A 21,513-nucleotide genomic window follows, 5' to 3' on the forward strand; every position below is an offset into this window, starting at 1 on the left:
GGATGGTCTCCTCTCTCAGCTCTTCAAAGGTCATGTTAAAATACACGCTCAGTGGTTAGCCGGTCCTCATGCTGGTAAACAAGGGGAGTTAAAACCTAGTTCCCGGTGAATCTTAAGTTTGCTCTGAGGCTGATTCCCTCCTGAGCGAGTCTCTTAGGAGGTACCAGAGAAGGCGCCCACGATGTGGAAAGCTTTCCTGACTTCTTCCCGTTGGCCCTGGGTTGTGTTTTCAGATTCTGAGCAAGAGGATTCCTTAGGTTGTGAGCAGTTCCTCTCCTCAGTGACCTACAGAGGGATCCCCAACCCCGGGGTCAGGTTTTAGGAACCAGGCTGCACAGCAGGAGGTGCGCTGTGGGCAAAGTGAGTGAGGCTGCATCTGCTTCTCCCCATCACTCTCATTACCGCCTGAACCATACCCCGCCGAACCATTCCTACCCCCCGCCCCAGTCTGTGGAAAATTTGTCTTCCACAAAGCTGGACCCTAATGACCAAAAGGTTGAGTACCTCTGACTTAGAGAATACTTTTGGGTTTGATACATGGTTTATATTTGGGGCCAAAAAAAGTCTTTTTCATGGAATACCACATTCCTGTCGGTCCATCAGTGTTCTTGTCTGTCCATCAGTGTTCTTGTCTACAGGGCTATAGCAGTTTTATGACTTTTCTCTGCTTTCAAATAACATCTATTTTTGAAAAAAGGATGTCCTTCCTCGAAAAGATCTATTGTTTTGAAAAATGCTGCTTCCTGGTTAAAGCAACATGTTCCTGTTTGTGTCTAAGACTAGAGAATTTTGTGGGAGAGATCGCTTATATTTCTGAAGGCCTTTTAAAATAGCAGTGGTTATGTGGATTTTTTTGTCATGGGAGGTGCAGTGGGAGCTTAGAAGGTTGTTTGCAAATCATGGTTTCTTGACAAATGACAGTTGGAGCATTTCAGGTGATGTAAGGCTCCAGGACTTTTTCCCGATAGTCAAGTTTGTTGAAAACTTCACTCTGAATGTTTCTTTGTGCAGAAAGGGGGGAAAAAAAGCATCCAAGAATGTAAGTCCTGGAAGAGCATGTGTTTCCTTGTTCCTCTTACGAGGGAGTTTGCTCTGAGATGCCATCCATGTGGCAGGTCTCTGGTTGGTTTGAGCAGCAAGTCTCTTCAGCACCTGCTCTTATGCCTATTTGTTTCCTTGCTGGGTGAAGGCAGTTCCGTGTACCAGCTCATAGGTTATTTTGGCAAAGGCCAACCCTGAAGGGGCGATGAGCATTGAAACCTCTGCGTGAAAAGTGAAGGAAGTGTGAGGGGCAGGCGCTGAGGGGTGAGGCGGCTCCTGGCAGAGCCTGGATCCCAGGGTCTTGTCCCTCACGTCCCAGTGTATTTCATTTCTGAAACCTCCGACCACCTGGAGATTTATTTGGACTGTGGAAATGTAGACGCCAACCGATAGTTCCCCTGGAGAGATGCAAGACCCCTCTGATCACTCATATTTGCTTCAGGTCGTCTGGGAGATGCAAGACCCCTCTGATCACTCACATTTGCTTCAGGTCGTCTGGGAGATGCAAGACCCCTCTGATCACTCACATTTGCTTCAGGTCGTCTGGGAGATGCAAGACCCCTCTGATCAGTCACATTTGCTTCAGGTCGTCTCTCTTGAGCTTTCAGAGCAGAGGGGGGCACCTAGACTGAGGGTGGGGGCGATTCGGGCCGCTGGACACCTGGGGAAAGGGTAGAAGAAATTGATGAGAAAGAAAAGACCACATTTGCCCATTTCAAAATGCCACCCAGCCCACCTAGCCCCTAGGAGAGGAGAAGAAAACCTGTCTTCCTTTTGCCTTTCAGTGTCTTTAAGTCCCCTGCGATCCCTCATCTCTAGTAAACCTAGTCTTTGGCTCTCGGGCTCTGTGTTGCTGGAAGCCTGCCTACCAGCAGCTTTCCCCTTCCTTAGTCTGAATCTCTGTGGCTCCTCTCTGCTCATTGTCTTTCATCCCTGGGAGTCTGAGACCGGAGATTTCCTGATGCCTTTTCCTAAGCTTTCCAACTCACCCAAACCTGTGCTGGTCACAAGTGAAACATTACATCAACTTACTTGTTGCCTGCAGACGTCAGTGTGTTACACTGACTCTCTTAGTTACAGAGAGGAGATCTCAGGTTGAGGCAGACTCTCTGTAAAGTCATCTAATTCCAGCTCGATGAAACTGCCTTCCCTGTGACAGCTTCATGTGGAAACATGGTGTCTGTCCTGGAGTTTCCAGCTCCTTGTGGCACAGACCATGTGACACAAGTTTCTTTTCTTAGACTCACTCTAAGAGGAGTAGAGGAAACTGGACGTCACCTGACCCTTTGCGACTCCATGATCTGTAGCTCACCAGACTCCTCTGTCCATAGAATTCTCCAGGCAAGAATACTGGAGTGGGAAGCCGTTCCTTTCTCCAGAGGATCTTCCTGACCCAGAGATCTGCACTTTTGAAAAACCCTATTTCTTTCTACTCCTTTGCTAAATAGACTTTTTTCAGTGTAAGTGTATGTGCCTGGTGAGGGTTAATGAATGTAAATAGTCTTGCCTGTTAGAAGCACTATGGGCCTTGGGCAGCGTATAACAGGCTGATCAATAGTCCAGTGAAAAAAATGTCAGACTTCTGTGTTAGACTCAGATTATAAACTCTTCAGAAATGAGAGGGTGGTTTCTCTGTTATTGTTTAAGGACTGCAGCAGTACCCACATTTATAATACATAAAATAGGATGTGAATCTTAGCATTATTCGGAAGGACTTTCCATTATGAGGATTAAAGAAAACTCATTATTTGGGACATTTTTATTGGCTTTCCCTACCTGTGCATAGAATATTATGATTGGGGTAGGATTGCTTCTAAAGAAGGGGTTTAGGAATGCACACTGTTAACTGGATGGTGGGAATGGTTTTGTTTCAGCTTTCTTATTTGTATTGAATTTTTAGATCTACATGTAGATTTCAATCTATAAATAGCTTTGACAAGATTTGTGGGAAATAACAAAGCTACAGATGAATAAAATGAAAGTCCATCACTTAATCTGAAAGTTTACCATCAGAAGGTGATACTTTAAATTTCTGTATTGATAAGTTTAAATTGGGGCAATTGAGAATCATAAATGAGGTCTTCCCTTCACCTCCACCTCCCAACACATCATAATATTGTTCTAAAATCTTCTTGGAATCCTCTTAGAAAGGTTTTAATTTCCTTGCCTAGTTTATTCTGTGAATCATTGTCCCTTATCTGTGCCCTTAATGTATGAAATCTAATTGCACATATAGTTTGAATTGTTCTCAAAGGTACCCTTAAGGTTACAAAGGTTACCCGAGACAGAGGATTAAATTTAACTGAAGTAGTGCAAGATTTGTGCAATGAAAAGTACAGAACATTGTTGAAAGAAATTAAAGAAGACCTAAGTGAATGGAAAAACACCCCATGTCATGGATTAGGAGACAATATTGTCACAGGAGCAACACTACCTGAATTGATCTTTAGTTTCATTGCAGTCCTTTTTAAAAGCTGGCTTTTCTGCAGAGATTTACAAGCTGATTCTGAAATTCGCATGTACCCAAGAAAGTAGAATAAGGTTGAAACATTCACAATTTCTGATTTCACACTTGCTCCAAAGCTGCATACATGAGACCTTATGTGGTTCTGGCATGAGGACAGACATGTAGACCAATGGAATAGATCTCAGAGTACAGAAATAAATACTGACATTTGTGATCTATTGATCACAAGGGTAACAACACAGTTCACTGGGGAAACAATAGTGTGTTTCAACAAAGGATGATAGGATAACTGGATATCTACATGTAAAAGAATGAAGTTGAATGCTTACTTTACTGTATATGTAAAATAATTAAAAACGGATTATAGACTTAAACATAAGAGCTACAACTGTAGAAGAAGAAACTCTATGTAGAAGCAGATATATTAATAAATCTTTGTGACCTTGGATCAGATAACCATTTCTTAAATCTGACTATAAAAGCATACACAACAAAAGAGTAGATAAGTTGAACTTCATCAGAATTAAAAACCCTGTGCTTCAAAGGGCACTATCCAAGAAAGTGAAATGACAGCCCACTGAAAGGGAGAGACTGTTACCCAATAGTGTATCTGGAAAGGGCCTTCTATCCAGAACACATAAAGAATCCTTAACATGTGATGATGAAGACAAATAGCCCAATTAAAAAGTGAACAAAGAATGGAATAGATATTTACCCAAAGAAGTATGAATGGCCAGTAAGCACATGAAAAATTGTCGTTAGGGAAATACAAATCAACACCTTCAAACACGCCTAGGAAGGCTAAAATAGAAAAAACAGACATTAGTGTTGACAAGGATGTATGTGGAGAAATTAGAGTCCTCAGACCCTGCTGATAGGATTATAAGTGACGTAGCCACTTAGGTAAACAAGCTAAACACAAGAGTTATCTTATGAATGAGCAGTTCTCTTCCAGGTATATACATTTCCATGAGAGCTAAAGACAGGTGTGCAAGCAGAAATGTGTGCATGAGAGTTGATAATATTATTCATGCCGGTCATAAAGCAGGAAAAGCCCAAATGTCCATCAGCTGATGAGTGAATAAACAAAACGTGGCATCTGTCTACCGTGGAATACTATTTTGCAATACAAAGGAAAGTATCATTACCTGCTGCAGCGTAGACGAACCCTGAAGGTATTAGGCCAAGAGAAAGAAGCCAGTCACAAAAGAGTGTGTATTCCATTGTGAGATTCCATTTACACGAAATGTCCGGAATAGGCAAATCCGTAGGTACAAAACACATTAATACTTGCCAGAAACTAGGGGAAGGGAGGATGGGAGAGAGTACTAATGGTTATGGGGTTGATTTTTGGGTGGTAAAATGCTAGGAATTATGATGGTGTTTGACAAAGACAAACCATGGAATTATTCACAAGCAATAAATCTTGAGTTCTAACATATCTGAGCACCCCTGGGCCTGCTTACAGCGACTCTCTAGAAGGAGTTGTAGTCTCAGTGTGGGGTGGGGGTGGAGGTTTTTGCACCCCCTATCTGGTCCTGTGGTCTCCCACCAGAAAAAAAGTGTGAATATCTCAATAGGGCTTTTGTTTTAAAAAGTAAGAGGATAATTTTACAGATATTTAATATGTTTGTTTTAGATTTTGGCCAAGATTTGGAGGAGGAGTAAATATCTATTCATATTCTTGAGAGCAGAAGCTGGTATTCATTGGAGTCTTAAATTACTAACTCACACACCTGAGACTTCCATAATATTATACATCAACTGTACCGCAATTAAAGAAAATACTGGTTCTTTGCTGGCTTGTCATGTAAATCAGTATAAACAGGATTTTGAATCTTTACCTGTTCTAAACTTTCATGAATTACCAGGACTCTTTTTTCTACGTATTGTAGCATGATCTGGAAAAACAAGGCATATGTCTCTTTTTTAAAAAGAGAATATTTAAATTTAAATATTTCTACATGTGAGAAATGTCACTTGGTAAGAATTGAAAAAAAAAAATTGGATTCATGCTCATCTTTAAGTGTAGGCATGAAGTAACATGCATTAATTAAGAAAATAATGACCGAATTGGCAAATATTTATACTTTACAATTGAAACCTTACTTTTGATATTTTACTGTTAAAGCCAGAAAATAATTGGTAACAACTTATGAGGAATTTATTTTCATAGCTTTGAGCCAGTGTCGTTTATATTTTTATGGCCTTTGTATGTATCCCAAAGGCAGTTGTGATGGATGACATTGTGTAGGCCCGGGATTTCTCTTAACATAAACGTGATTTTTGAGGTCTAAAAAACTTGTATTTGAACAAAGCTATCTTTAATTTGGTCTGTAAATATAATGACTTATTTTAGAAGCCTCTTTTCCTGACAAGTCTAGTAATTCCTGTCCTTTTTTTGAAACAGGATCTGGAGATAGTGTACTCCTATTTGCATGGGATGGAAGCCTTGTCCAACCTGAGAGAACATCAGCTTAGGTAAGTCAGTTTCAGAGGAATAACAGTGGGACGCTAGAATTTGATATGATCATTTATTATCCTGTAGAAGTAGGATTAAAGATAACTTGCTTCTGAAAACTCTGCCTCATCTGACCTCTGTACTTGGCCTTGTAAGTTTTACATCCATGTGGTAATGTTTGACGTTTCTGCCAGAGTGATCACCCCTCTCCTTCCTGTCCATCTTCTCACCTAAAGTAATAAACACCACTTGGTGAATACACCAAAGGAGCATTGTTTGCCATCCTGGTAAATAAAAATCAATTTCTTAGCACTCAGATACATATGAAACCAGAATGTTTTTAACTGTTCAGAGAATGACTTGGTTCACTGTTTTAGTATGTTTTAGGTCTTTGTATGGAATATATTTATTGCATTAACTTGTCTGCCCTTTTCTGGGAAACTCACTTTATACCATAGTTGGTTTTATGAGAGTCTACTCGTAAAACTCTTATCACTTCTCTTATATAGCAACACTGCAGTCTTATTTATGGTTATGTGGGCTTATACTAAAAGATCAAAACATCTTGTATAATCCAGTGATTAACTGGAACAGAAAAGAAAGGACCTTGGGAACATAGATTGCATATAAACACCAACTAGGAAGTTATGGAAAAATTCTGTTTCCTCCATCTTCAGATACTTTTGATACCAGCAGTTTTTAATTATGAAAGGAACACTTTTTCTGTGTATTTCCTCTTTACTCTTTAAACACTAATTAATTTTTGAGCATGTCAATTTCATATTTAGTTGTTAATTGAAAAACATATCAAGAGGATTGAATACTTCTAAAATTAAATTTTTAATGAAAATCATTTAAAATAGATTGTAGGTTAAGTGTTTAAAAATTCAGTCAAGTTTTATTAGAAAGGGCCAAACCATTGGGAATTTAGAAGATGGCTCAAATTAAAGTGAGGATAATTTCTAAAGTGTGAAATTTTCATTTTATGCAGGATGGCAGCTATCCTAGGAAAAAACTGTATCACCAATTATCTGTTTAACTGAATGCAGTTAACCTGCAAATGCAAATTGATTAATATACAAATGCAAACGTCACTTTGCCATGTGCATATAAAACTTCACGTGGATAATATTTCGATAATTAGATATATTGATTATATAATGTGTGTCTGTAGTATATGTGGTCATAAAATTATTTAAGGTAATAGTAATTCTATGCAATAAAAAAGGAAATTTTTAATACATCTTATGAAGATTTTCAAGGTTACAAGAGTAGAGGTAATATAATAAAGCCCCATATACCCCTTAACCTGCTTCAGAACCATCAATTTCCTGCTATTTCAAAAGTAAATTTTGGCTAGAAATAACTGATTACTTCAACAGTATCAGTTCAGTTCAGTTGCTCAGTCGTATCCGACTCTTTGCGACCCCATGAATCGCAGCATGCCAGGCCTCCCTGTACATCACCAACTCAGTTTAGTGTATTTATACCTTAAAAAGTTCATTTTGGAGATCATTCAGCTTTGTTGGCATGAACTTAAAAGGAGACACCTTTAGGATGTTTGTCTTGTTCTGCTTATGTTGAAAAGTCATTTGTTTTTCATATTTGTGGAAAACATCGGCTGACAAACCAAGTCCTTTTTTAGAACAAGATTGGGATACCAAAATGAATAATAGCGAGAAAAGAGGTACAGATAAACTCAATGACTTGGATAAACTGCTTTGTAGTAACCACCATTTCTGGGAAAAATACATCTTATTTTGATAAGTTAACTTCCTTTGAGTTTTATAAATAAAAGTTTTCCCTGTGGGATTCATAGAGAGCAGTGAAGACTTCCATGTAATGCAGTTTTCCAAATTTAGGGGGAAAAAAAAAAGGGCAGCTCATAAGATTTTCCAAGTCTGTTTCCTCAGACGAACTGATATTTGGGGGGCGGGTGGGGAGGCTCTCCTCTCTGGGAGCCCCGCTTGGCGCCCTGTGGGGCCATCCGGCGCACGGCTCCCGAGTCACATGCAGTCACATGCGGTCAGTCGGCTGTGTGGCTGCAAGGTCGCTCACTCTACACAGTCTGAAGGTTTCAGGGCTTCACTGGAAACCTGGACGTCTTTCCCACATGTGTCATTTTTCTAATGTTCACTCCCTTAATCCATATGGATTAGAAGCAGCATATTTTCCAAAGGGGAGGAGGAAGCTCCAGTTCGGAGTGGAGGCCAAGACATCTATAAAAAGCAGAGTAACTGTGGCCATTCAGTGTTGGAAACAAGAGCTTGCTGGGGGGGAACGTGTATATATATATAAAACTGTATATATCTAGTTGTATATAGTATATGTGTGTGTGTCCATGTATACATTCTTCAGCATCATGGATGAGCATAATTATTACTACACAGGCAATTTTAAACATTAAGGGACAACTAAAATATGGCCAGTATATTCTTTCGGAATTCGGGGAAGATCAAACATTCCTTAACAATATTTAAGGAAAAAAAATATTTGGTACTTTCCCCATGTATTTACAGCATTGTCATATGGATGATTTTGTCCTGATCTTCTGTTGGTGCTGGTTAGGCTGATTTATGTGGTCAGCAGTTGTCGCCTGCATGCCTGCTATGTGCTGGACATCAGGTTGGCCATGGAGATGCCACAGTGAAGTCGACCAGACCCCTGCTGCCATGGAGCTTATGTTCCTAGTGGGACAGACAGGATTTAGGTGTGTAGACCACTGTTGTTTCATTCAGATGTTAGCATGTTGGGCTGCTCTGACTTTGTGGTTGAAAAGAGGGAACAGTTGAGTCGGCTCAGCTGCTTAGAGATCCCCATGGTGCCGATGGGTCCCGACGCTCCAGGTAGGAGCAGGCAGGAGCCGCGGGAGGGTAAGTGTAGGTCGGGATGCTTGGTGCAGTCAACAGTGCAGGGCTGCATATTCAAGGGCAGGGGCTTGGATTTTCTCCTGAAGACAGTGGAGATTAAGACCAGGTGTGAGGTGCAGTGACTGCATGTCAGGAGAAGAGGCAACAAGTGTGCAGAATAGAAGCAGAAGCTACCTCTGTAGTCCTCGTAGGAGATAATGGTGGGATGATGGCTTAGACGGGGCTTCCCAGGTGGCTCAGCAGTAAAGAATCCACCTGCCAGTGCTGGAGCCTCAGGAAACGTGGGTCCCATCCCTGGGTCGGGAAGATCCCTCGGAGGAGTAAATGGCAACCCACTCCAGTATTCTTGCCTTGATAATCCCATAGACATAGGAGCCTGGCAGGCTCTAGTCCGTGGGGCCACAGAGTTAGGCAAGACTGAGCGACTGAGCGTGTGAGCATGATGGCTGATACCAGGTTTTCACAGGTGGGTTGGTGAATGTGGTCAGCTTGGGAGGCTGTCTTTTGAAACAGGAGCTGGTGGAAAGATGGGGTGTGAAGAAAAGAGAGGAGTCAAGATGATGACTCCAAAGTTTTTGGCCTAAACAGTTGGGTTCTGACTGGGGGAAAGCAGATTTGTGGGGTAGAAATTTGAGATCTGTTTGGATGTTTTGAAGATGAAATGGCTATTACACCAAGTAGGCATTTAGAAGAGTGGGTATCACAGTGAGGGGTTAGGTGCGGGGCGTGGCTTTGGAAGCCATCAGTTTATGGATGAAATTAAAAATCACAGGCTGGATGAGGTTACATGGTGCAGAGGAGAAGAGGACAGACAGCCCCTGGAGGTGGTCCATTTGGAAGTCAAGTAGGGACTTCCCCGGTGGTCAAGTGGTTAGGACTCTGCACTGTTACTGCGGAGGGTCTGGGTTCAATCCCTGGTCAGGAAACTAAGATCCCACAAACCCCATGACGTGGCCGAAAACAATAAATCAGACAGAGGAATGGGCAGGGGCAGGGAGTCCAAAGGAGACAGAAAAAATGATTAGTAAGAAATAGAGGAAAACAATAGAATGGGAAACACTAGAGATATCTTCAGGAAAATTAGAGATAACAGGGGAACATTTCATGCAAAGATGCGCACAATAAAGGACAGAAATGGTATGGGCCTAACAGAAGCAAAAGACGTTAAGAAGAGGTGGCAAGAATACACAGAAGAACTATACAAAAAAGATCTTCACAACCCAGATAATCGTGATGGTGTGATCACTCACCTAGAGCCAGACATCCTGGAATGTGAAGTCAAGTGGGCCTTAGGAAACATCACTATGAACAAAGCTAGTGGAGGTGATGGAATTCCAGTTGAGCTGTTTCAAATCCTAAAAGATGATGCTGTGAAAGTGCTGCATTCAATATGGCATCAGATTTGGAAAACTCAGCAGTGGCCACAGGACTGGAAAAGGTCAGTTTTCATTCCAATCCCAAAGAAAGGCAATGCCAAAGAATGCTCAAACTACCGCACAATTGCACTCATCTTACATGCTAGTAATGCTCAAATTATCCAAGCGAGGCTTCAACGGTATGTGAACCGTGAACTCCCAGATGTTCAAGCTGGATTTAGAAAAGGTAGAGGAACCAGAGATCAAATTGCCAATATCCATGCTGGATCATCAAAAAAGCAAGAGAGTTCCAGAAAAACATGTACTTCTGCTTTATTGACTATGCCAAACCCTTTGACTGTGTGGGTCACAACAAACTGTGGAAAATTCTTAAAGGTAGAAATACCAGACCACCTGACCTGCCTCTTGAGAAATCTGTATTCAGGTAAGGAGGCAACAGTTAGAATTGGACATGGAACAACAGACTGGTCCCAAATTGGGAAAGGAGTACATCAAGGCTGTATATTGTCACCCTGCTTATTTAACTTCTGTGCAGAGTACATCATGAGAAATGCTGGGCTGGATGAAACACAAACTGGAATCAAGATTGCCAGGAGAAATATCAATAACCTCAGATATGCAGATGACACCACCCTTATGGCAGAAAGTGAAGAAGAACTAAAAAGCCTCTTGTTGAAAGTGAAAGAGGAGAGTGGAAAAGTTGGCTTAAAGCTCAACGTTCAGAAAACTAAGATCATGGCATCTGGTCCCTTCACTTCATGGCAAATAGATAGGGAAACAGTGGAAACAGTGACAGACTTTATTTTTGGGGGCTCCAAAATCACTGCAGATGGTGACTGCAGCCATGAAATTAAAAGACGCTTACTCCTTGGAGGAAAAGTTATGACCAATCTGGACAGCCTGTTAAAAAGCAGAGACATTACTTTGCCAACAAAGATCCATCTAGTCAAAGCTATGGTTTTTCCAGTGGTCATGTATGGACATGAGAGTTGGACTATAAAGAAAGCTGAGTGCCAAAGAATTGATGCCTTTGAACTGTGGTGTTGGAGAAAACTCTTGAGAGTCCCTTGGCCTGCAAGGAGATCCAACCAGTCCATTCTGAAGAAAATCATTCTTGAATATTCATTGGAAGTACTGATGCTGAAGCTGAAGCTCCAGTACTTTGGTCACCTGATGTGAAGAACTGACTCATTTCATAAGACCTGGATGCTGGTAAGGATTGAGGCCAGGAAGAGAAGGGGACGACAGAGGATGAGATGGTTGGATGGCATCACTGACTCAATGGACATGAGTTTGGGTGAACTCTGGGAGTTGGTGATGAACAGGGAGGCCTGGTGTGCTGCGGTTCACGGGATTGCAAAGAGTCGGACACTGCTGAGCAACTGAACTGAATTGAATAAGAGGAAAACCAGGAGACTTAGAAAAGATAATGCTGTAAGGAAAAGGGAGTCATCACATGCTACTGAGAAGTGAAATTGATACAAGGTCAGAAAAGACTTAGGCAGCAGAGAGGATGCTGTAATTCTTAGAGGTTTTGTGTTTTTTTCTTCTTTTTTTGAGTTTCAGGGATCTGGTGATGGAGGAGTGGGAGGAGGATGAGAGAATGGAGACAGTTTATTTATGTAGACCACTCTAAAAAGAGAATTTCCATCATGGAAAAAGCAGAACATGGGTAGTAGCTGGAGGGGCTGTGGGGTCAAGAGTGTCCCCTCCCTCTGTATGGGCGATGCCATGGACATAAGGTGTATTTATGTATCCAAGGAAGCCACTCAGGAAAGAGGGAGAAATGGGTGATGGTGAGGGAGGAGATGAGCGTGCAGGAGCAAGGAACCACTGTAGAAGGACTGAGATCTTGGAGAGAATGTGACAGGCAGGGCAGAGCCTGTTATATAATTTAAGACCTGGTATTTTTAGACTCATTACTTAAGTCTCTCATCCTTTCCTGGGAAGAATTCATGTGATTCAGTCACTTAAAACTCGGTGTTTAATGTGTGCTCGAGGATCCGTGCTGCCTCCTCGAGTTCAGCGGATGTTTCGGGTTAGGGGTTGAGAGGCTGAGGGACTCTGAAGTAGGGTGGTGGTCGCAGGAAGAGCAGGGCAAAAGAGAACTCAGGAGAGTTGTTTTCAACTGAAAAAAATCAAGAGTGAGTGGCACTGTTTGGAGTTTGCAGACAGGGAACATATCTGTGTGCGTTGATCCTAGTGTTTCACAGATTGGAGGTTGGTAGGTCGGTAACCAAAGTGCGGATGCTGTTGAAGGATTCACTTTTATAGCCAGTCTTTTCTATTCCTTCTTAGTTTCTCCTTCCGAAGAAATAGTCATTTTCTCTTTCGCATTTCTGTACTTTTGGGACATTTTACTCGGGCTTAATATAATAAGATGCTTTTTGAAGATGCTATTCTTGAGGTAATTTTGAATATTTAAACATTCATGGTTTCCATAATTTTCATAATTTTTTCCTCAGAGATGAATCAGCTGAAATAACAAATCTTTAAGTAATAAAGCATCTGTTTAGTCATTTTAGTCATAAAAATAATGATTTTAATGAAAGCCTACTTTTGTCTGAAATTCCATACTGTTAAGTAACATCAGTGTTAAACTGGATGACGTTATCACTTTTTAAGTTAATAGGTTTTCCTTTCTGGTTTTCAGCTTCCTTTTCATTTTCTATTTACCTTGGAGAACATTAATTTGTCCACATGTCCTTTACAAAGTATAAAACACATACAGTTTTGTTCTCTATGAAACCTGGTGAAGCTGACATCTAACAAAATGTTTCTTTTCTAGCATTTCTGTACCAGGTTTCATTTTATTTTGTTAACCTAGGTACCATAAATGTTTACCTTGAGGCCAATAAATGGTCGTGACAATTCATAGAAATAATCTTAATTTTCTACATAATGTCTCATTTACAATTTAAAACTATTAGTGTGTTTTTTAATGACAAATGGTGAACTCATGTCTTTATTTCTTGTTTTACAGGTTGATGTGTGAAACCGTGAGATACGAAAGACATGAAGCCAATGAAGTTTTGTACTAGTAGGTGTTTCCTTTTTCTTTGCACCATGCGTAATGTAGCAGCTAAATGATGCACTTAGAGTATCAGAGAATTACTAGAGACACCTTGTCAAGTCAGCGTTACTTAATTTTGCATTAAATTTTATTACATACTGTAGCAATGGGAAGCATTTCAGCTGTTTCCTGCCTTAAAGTAAAAGTTTGCAGCCCTTTGCTGATAAGTCCGCATATGCATCTATGTGTCTCTCACGTAGTTCAGAGATGGTATTTGACATTATGGAGTATTTTGACTTTTATCATTATGAAATGAGAAATAGTCTGGACTGGAGTCTTTCCAAAGGAACAAAATGCATGTATTCCCCCATCACACCAGATGAGAGGTAATGATAGCATAAATGTCATATTTTGGCTTGTGTTTTTTTTTTGACTGCACCCCATGGCATGTGGGGTCTTAGTTCCCCAACCAGCTATTGAACCTGGGCTCCAGCGGTGAAACCATAGAGTCCCGCCCACTGGACCCCCAACAGGAAAATAAGCTGCCCGTGTCTCTCTGGGCTTAGTTTCCTCCTTAAATCATATTGATATTCTTTTTAAGGTGTGTAACACACTCCTTGAAACAATGGCAACGAGTTTCTTAAAGAATGGGAAAAGCATGCAGTAGATAAATATTGGTGTATTAAGGATGTGTGAGTTCTGATCTACTAGACATATAATTTTGCTGATAATGTTTGCCATGAATGATGGTTGTTCTGTTGACTTTTCTTCCTGTTTTTCAAGGCATTTACTAAATAATTACTGCTTTTCATGCATATTATAAGGAGTCTTTATTGAAATAAATTAGATACAGCATCTGCCCTTAAGGAGACTTTAATCTTTTGGTAGAAGTACAAATAGAAAAAAATGGAAAACAGCAACAACAAAAACTAACCAACCAGAATGACTGAGACTATAGGTGTGTACAGAAGGGGTGCAGGGTAGGGTCTGGGAGAAGTGGCCCTTTGTACTACGTCTCCTAGTGTGTCTGGTGTCTCGAGAGACTTTCTTGGCAGGAGGCACCATGTATACAGAGGCACAGAGAGGGGAGGGGCCTGGCCTCCCATTTTGAACAGTGTGGCAAGTTTAGTGCGAGTGGCCTGGGGTGTTGTGGGGTCAAGAGAAGAGGCAGGTCATAGTCACGTTTGCTTGTGAATGTGTTGTTAGAAAAGTCATCCTTGCTTCTTTAGGCAATTGGAAATGAGTGCTTTTCCTTCTCAATTAATTTTATTATGGAAAATCACAGATGTTCACAGTATTAGTGACATGGTAATAAAACAGACCCCCATGGATTCATCATGCCACACTGTCCACTGATCACCAACAGTGCTTTATCTCTGACTCCACCTCCAGTAGATTATTTTGAAGGAAATCCAGACATATCAATTCACCCATAATTGTTTTGATATGTGTTTTTATCTTTAAAAGATAGACTAAAAAAAGAAGCTTGGCCACAGTATTATCATCAAACCTCAAAACATAATTCTTTCATATCATGAAAATTAATTTTTTGGGGTACAGTTTGTTTATTGTTTCGTATCTTTCTTAAGTGTCTTTTAATCTGCAGCTAAGTGGCTAGTTTTCAAGCAGCAAAATGATGTGACCAGAGGCCTCCCAGCCGCACTCATTCCGTCAAAGATAGGATCTCTGTCTGTCTGAAAGCACAGGGGGAGAGTTGGATTGAGTGGACTGGCAGGGAGATCTGTCAGGAGGCCACTGCCAGAATCTGAGATGATGATGCTTGAACTGGGACAAAGACAGAAGAAAGGGGACAGTCAGGAGTGGACTTTTTTCATTTTAATTTTGGCTGCACTGGGTCTCCATTGTGGTGCTCAGGCTCAGAGGTTGCGATGCACGGGCTTAGTTGCCTGAGGCAGGTGGGATCTTAGCTTGAACCTAAGTCCCCTGCATTGGAAGGCAGATTCTTAACCACTGGACCCCACCAAGGAAGTCCCACGGATGGACTTCAGAAGAAGACACGGGTGGATCTGATGCAGGACGGTTCTTGGCTGTCTATATCCATCTTGGGCTTCAAAGGCCATACATCCAATAGAGTAGAGTAGAAAATAGCCAGGATGTAATTGGTAATGAGAAAACTCACACTGGGGGCAAATGTCCTTAATATATTTATCCTTGAAGGAATCAAGGTGTGAATAACTTAGACTATTAGTTCTCTTTTAGGAGCAATTAAAAGCTACCTGTGGAATGGGTGTACGTATGTCAGGGTTGATGATCTCTGATGAGTATTATTAATTTGTTTCAGCAGTCCAGTGGCAGTCAGTGTCAGCTTTCTGTTAGTTTGTCCTTTCCCTCTGAAACATGATCTGGGCCTTGTTGATGATGAGATAACAGCAAACGTGTAACAAGCCCTCTGTCCATCCCGCATACGTGAATCCAAGCTTTGTGTGTATTAGTTTACTTCCTCCTTGCAGCCGTCCTGGTGGATCTTTTCATCGCTGCTGTTGTACGTGGAAGGGCCCTGAGGCTTGGAGAGAACAGAAACCTACCCTGAGAGTACTACTCAACATAGGGTCTGGACTCGCTGCCCTAGACCTGGTGACTCTGCAGCCTCAGCTGTCCCCCTACGCAGCAGCATCCCCACCCCTTCATGCCTCCATAGAAGATGATGTCATGTACATGTTGGGGGTGAGGACCGCATCTCTCCATGGGGTGGAGGGAGCCTCCCCAAGGGGCCAGGGTGGCCCCTGCAACTCACCAGCCCTTCTGCCCGCATGGTCCTGGCTTCCTAACAGTTGTTATTTATTATCCATTTAAATGGAAGGTAGATTGCAGTGTTTTAAATATACTTGTTTTTTTTTTAAAAAAATAGAGTCAGTTTAGGCCATGAATATGAGCTCTGCTGATCATACACAGTCATGACTTGGAATATCCTATGTTGACTGCATTTGGGCTGAAATTTACAGCCCGAGTTGATTGTGTTGAATTGTTCCTTTCGACAAATTAGAATCAGGTTGCAATGTAAGCAATGAAGAGTCTGTGGGTCATGATTTCATAAGACCAAAAGTTCAGAGACTGAGTGTAGACTCACCCAGTCACATTCCCAGGCTTTGGCCAACCTTGTGTGAAGGATGATGGATTCCTCTCTGATCCGTGAACAGACTTGCCTTTGCTCTGAGCAGTTGGTGTAGGTGCAGTTTTAAAAATGAAAGACCATCTGTATTTGGGGTGTGTAAAACTCCTGTGATGATTTAGTAATACCACCACATTTCTAGGGACCTCTTGTTATTACCTCATGGGGGGAATGACTTGTCTGCTTGAGCTTGGAGAACAGAGTGTAGTTGGAATATCAGAGACTTTCAGAATTTGGTTTTATAACCAAGAGATGAGTATTTGTTTTCCTTATTATGTTTGTGTGCTGGTGACTTCGAAGACTATAATTTTCAAAATTTCACCAGGTAAATCTAGTACTCTTTTAATCCACCTCTGTGCCTCGCTTTTCTCATCTGTCAAATGGGAACAGGGATCACAGGGTCCCCGCTTTGGTGCCAGTGTGAGTTGATATACAGGGCCCTGTGTGGAGAACCCAGAGCAGGCACAAGTGGTCAGAATTGCCAGCGGTGGGCAGTGTTCTCACTCCATCCACTCTTCTCATCATTTAGGTTTTGTTCTCCCATTGTCTTAGTTGCCTTGAGCTTTGTTTAGGAAGGAATTATGACCACAGTGTTCTATCAGTAACTCCCCTGGCATTATTTTAACATGAGCAGTATGGCAGAATGCCATTTTAAGTTGTATTGCGATTCAGCGGAGAGTTGTGATTCTGATGAAATAGAATTTTTAAAGTGTAGACTTGCCCATTTAGAATCTAGTATTTGTTATCCTAGAAAGTTAGGTATTGTTAGTTGAGCTTTACACAGTGGACAAAAAACATCAGGTAAATCTCCCTTCCTTTCATTTGTTATCGACTGTAAATGGTTGTTTTGCTGGCTTGGAAGTGCTGAGTGGGACAGTATACATTTCATACCTGAGGGGCTTTAGAGAATTTAAGAAAGGAGCTAAACAAATGTGTCCATTCTCTTTTTCTTTAATGGTCAGCCATCCTCACCATTTTGGTTTAGTATCTAGTGAATTGCTAAAAACCTTTGGATAAGAAATTCAACCATTAAAATGTGTTTTGTTTTTTTAAATTTAAAGCACACACAGACACTCTGTAAACTCAAGTAACTGTACTGCACGCCCGCTATCCACACACGTGTTGGAATGGGTGCTTTGGTTTCCAGAAGAGTTTTCATAGCACTTAGATATGGGGTTTATCTCCCTTTATTGCAGAAGAGAAAATGGTTCCTCTGTTAGAAGAAGTTAGATTGAGCTCAGTGGCATCTTTTAAGGTAATTTCATCTAAATCTCCATCTTAGGAACTTCGTCCCGGCTGCCCCTCTCCCAGGGGCAGTCTTTTCAGTCTGTGATGTGGTTTCTGGTTTCCACAGTATCCTCTGTCCAGATGCCACCTCTCCCTGTCCCCTCCACATCCCCTTCCTACCCCAGGGGCCATTCTGTGCTCAGATCTGCCTGAACCTCTGTCCCCTCCTCCCCCTGGAGGAGGAGCTGCCCTTTCCCTGTGGTGTTGGTCCTCCTCTCCCCTGGTCCCTCCTCCCCGTGGAGGAGGAGCTGTTGCTTTGCGCTGTTGCTTCCCCCACTGCCCCCACCCCTGGATCCTTGGCCACACTTATAGGATAAAGATGCTCAACTGTGAGCTTGGTATGTTGTGATGTACACATGTGCTGTGTATAAGTACGAAAATTCAAATACACGTGGATACATGCCTACCCACAAATAGACTTACTTAAGATTGTTTTATGTACATATGGTGATAGTTTAAGGTTTCTTAGCAATACTTTAAAAAACACAATATTTTTATATTTGCTTTTAATCTTTGAAAATGTTTTATTTTTGTGATGAATCAAAGAGCAGTAAAATAAAAGCATTTTAAAATGTATTTGGTTTGTGAACTCCATCAGGGCAGAAACTACACTGGGTTAGATTTATGCTTGTGTTGCTCAGCATAGACATTTGTATCTTGTATGTTCTCAGTTGTTATTTTTTTTGCATTTACTTGAAAGGAGTTATTCCTTTGCTAGATCAGCAGAGAAAGACCTTCTTTATGGTCTTTCAGGTAAAACAGCCTGCATGTTAGGGTTAGGTGTTAGGTTCAAAAAAAGTTTGAGTAACTTCATAACACTTAAGACCTCGTTCCTTCATTTTGTTTTTAGAATGAATTTTATAAAGTTAAGAATGACTATATGTTGAGTCTATAGAATCTTTGGCTTCACTACTTCTTTAGTTGTTTATATCATTCCCTTTGCTGGTTTAGTGAATTACCCTGGTTAAAAAAAACTATGTCCATGTATCCCCCCATTTTCAAAATACTGACTTTTTAAAATAAAAATATTTTCAAAATATGTTAATATATTCAAAATAAAATATTTTCAAAGTATTTAGCTGAAATAGCCTCAATATTTCCATCAGTTATCAGAGTTCTTACCGATTTTACTGATTTATCCTATTTGTTGGTTTTAAGCTACTATAGTCTGTTGAGAGGAAATTAAGGATTTTCTGAAAAACTTAATGTTATAATGATGTTGTTTTTCCTTCCAAGTTTTTAGTGATAAAAGTGAAGTAGCTTCTTATGATTTGGAACTTTTAAGAAATGGAACAAAAAGTCAGCCTCTACTTGTAATATGTGTTTTCATGAGTATGGAAATTTGTGGCTATGTGCTTGTATATAATTAAATATTATGAAGTGTATAATTTTATAGAACAATATTGCTGTTCTTTACATCAGAAATGTGCATGTTAACCCTTGGTAGAGGACTCTTTCTATCACGTGTCCTACACTTGACTCCTGAATATGGCTGATGTGTGCGCTTCGGCTTTCTTTGGACGGTGATCTGGTGTTGTCAGGGTCTCACACTGCCGAGCTTTAACTTTTCTAGTGAGCTTACTCTCTGCCGTTGGCTGCACAAAAATATATCATATATATTTTGTCTTGGAGCATAAGGCTTAGAGTCCCATCAGGGAGCAACAAAAAAATTACTAAACTTTTTGGTAAATCCAGTAGCAGAAGTGATGGTAATGCATTTGTGAAAAAGAGCACAATTCTTATGTATCTATTCCATCTGTATGTTGGAAGGTGGTGATTGTCAGGGCTACAGTTTTAAGCCCTGGAACACTTCGTTCATGGGAAATCCTCCTTGATTCCATCGTGGTGGCTGTTAGTGGTAGAAGAGCTGGACAAGGTTCTGTCCCCAGGGGCTGGCCATGTTCCTACTGAGAACCTCTGGTCTGAACTTGCTGCTGGGCTCCTGTGAGAGGGTAGAGGGTCATCTGGTGTCAGAAGGCAGAGTTAGTCCTGCTCTGGTTTTTGGTATAATTGTGTATTTGAGAGTACACGTCTGCACCAGTCAGAAGAGACTAGTGACCGTGTGTGTGTGTGTGTGTGTGTGTGTGTGTGTGTGTGTGTTGATGGGGGGAATAGAATAAGATCTCAAACTTCAGCAGGGGCTTTGGAGGGGACCCTACAGGATGTGGTGGTGGGTTGTGCAGAGGAAGAAATTCAGGAAGACTTTCTGTTTTCTGTGTTATCCTTAGGCTGGATGACGTTACCAGGATAGCAGCTGTAGGAAAAGAAACAAGTATTTTCCTAGTCATGGTCTCTGGTGGCCGGCCCTCTGGGTTCCTTGCTTGTGGGCTCCATTTACTTGGTGGAATTTGGATGGTCTTCATTTTAGTTCCCATTGACAGAAGCCAGTAGGCCCGGGAGGTAACACTGCTCCCAGATGCCGGCGGCTGTTGTGTGAAGGTGGGGTTGCATCTGGGTAGTGTGCATAATACAGTGCAGCCTCCCTTTCTAAACTGACCCAAACCCTGATGCTTGTGGGCCCACGTGGCTGCGTTTCCCCACCCTTCCCTGAGTGGGTGCCCTCTCCACCGGCCCTGGATGTTTCCGGCTGTATCACCGGCTGTATCACCCACCGTGTTCCTGAACGGAGGCCGCTTCTGTGCATCCATGTGTCCTGATGCCCCAGAGGCTGTCGCCCCATACAGCCCCACAGGGCATCCTCCACTCCCGTCCCTCCTGCCTGTACCGCGCTGCCCTTGACCTGCTCCCAGGGGAGACCCTTCCTGTAGACTCGATGCACTCCTTGGGCACTAAATTCTCATCCCGATTGTGTGTTTTTTGCATGGGGACCATTCCTCTAGTTTCTGTTGGTTGACATCCCCCCTCTTTAAATACACGCACACACACAGACACAGACCACACTCACACACACTCACACACACACACACACACACACACACCAGATGTCAGGTGGCTGGCACGAGGACAGGAGTGCCCTTGCCTGAAGCCCCCTTTTCACCCCATCCCTCCTACCCTTTTTGAAGCCTTTTGGCCAGTTGGGCTTCAGTTAAATTTTCATATTGTATTAGCAACTGAATTAAGTGGCTTCTCCCCAATTACTTTTTTGCCCTCTGATAACCACCTTTCTGACTTAATCTGTTTTCTTTTGAGTTATTAGCTTATTATCCGCACTCCCCTCTCCCCCCATCAGTGTATTCATTCTCCTGATCCTACAGGGGAGCCGGGGACCATGCAGCTGCTCACATAACCCTTTCATGGGGAGACACTGCCGCCCTGTGGACATCTAGGTTATTGTCAACGACATTCTTTAACCCTCACTTCATTTTTCTAGTTCTTGGTAAATTGAAACTCACAGCTTTGACTTTCAGACACTTTAACACCTCACCTGAGTTAGTGTCTATTCAGCTATTAATTAACTTATTAATAAATTATCTGAGTGCCAGTCGAGCATCGTCTAGTGTGTCTGTGGAGGTACTGACGAGTAGAGGAAAAGACTTCTGAGGTAATGAGAGGAAAGACTTCTGAGATAATGATGCTCTGCTTCTTGTGAACAAGTCCAGAGTGGCTGGGAACCCAGCAGAGAGTGACTCACTTTATTTGCAAGGTACTAAAATGTTTCTCAGAGGAAGTGGTCGTTAACCTGGAATTCAAAGGATGAGTAAGAAGTTTACTAGGCTGAAGGTACCCTTTAGGAGCTGGAAGAGCAGGTTTGTTCGAAGGCCCTGAGGCACAGGCGGCGGAAACAGTGTAGGTTGGTGAGTGGTGTGCAGTCTGAAGCCCAGGACTTGTTGGGGTTGAGAGCAGAGAGGGAAGGTGTAGGTGACCCTTTCAGAGGTGGTTGTGAGGGAGAGAAAGAGAGGAAGAGACC

The 21,513-nt window shown here is 41.8% G+C and overlaps 1 protein-coding gene across 6 annotated transcripts in view; it reads left to right on the plus strand.

The window, feature by feature from the left end:
* The window catches only part of RAPGEF2 (Rap guanine nucleotide exchange factor 2), a 262,263-nt gene that overhangs the window by 76,686 nt on the left and 164,064 nt on the right, over nt 1-21,513 (plus strand). For all 6 annotated transcript variants that reach the window (XM_081543686.1, XM_081543684.1, XM_081543687.1 and 3 more), the window contains exons 2-3: nt 5,919-5,989; nt 13,199-13,255. In XM_081543686.1, the coding sequence (XP_081399812.1) occupies nt 5,919-5,989; nt 13,199-13,255 (128 nt within the window). The remainder of the gene's footprint in view (nt 1-5,918; nt 5,990-13,198; nt 13,256-21,513) is intronic.

The sequence above is a fragment of the Giraffa tippelskirchi genome, chromosome 11 (genome assembly GCF_054371585.1).
Source record: "Giraffa tippelskirchi isolate mGirTip1 chromosome 11, T2T-mGirTip1v1.2.pri, whole genome shotgun sequence".
Taxonomy (NCBI): Eukaryota; Metazoa; Chordata; class Mammalia; order Artiodactyla; family Giraffidae; genus Giraffa; species Giraffa tippelskirchi.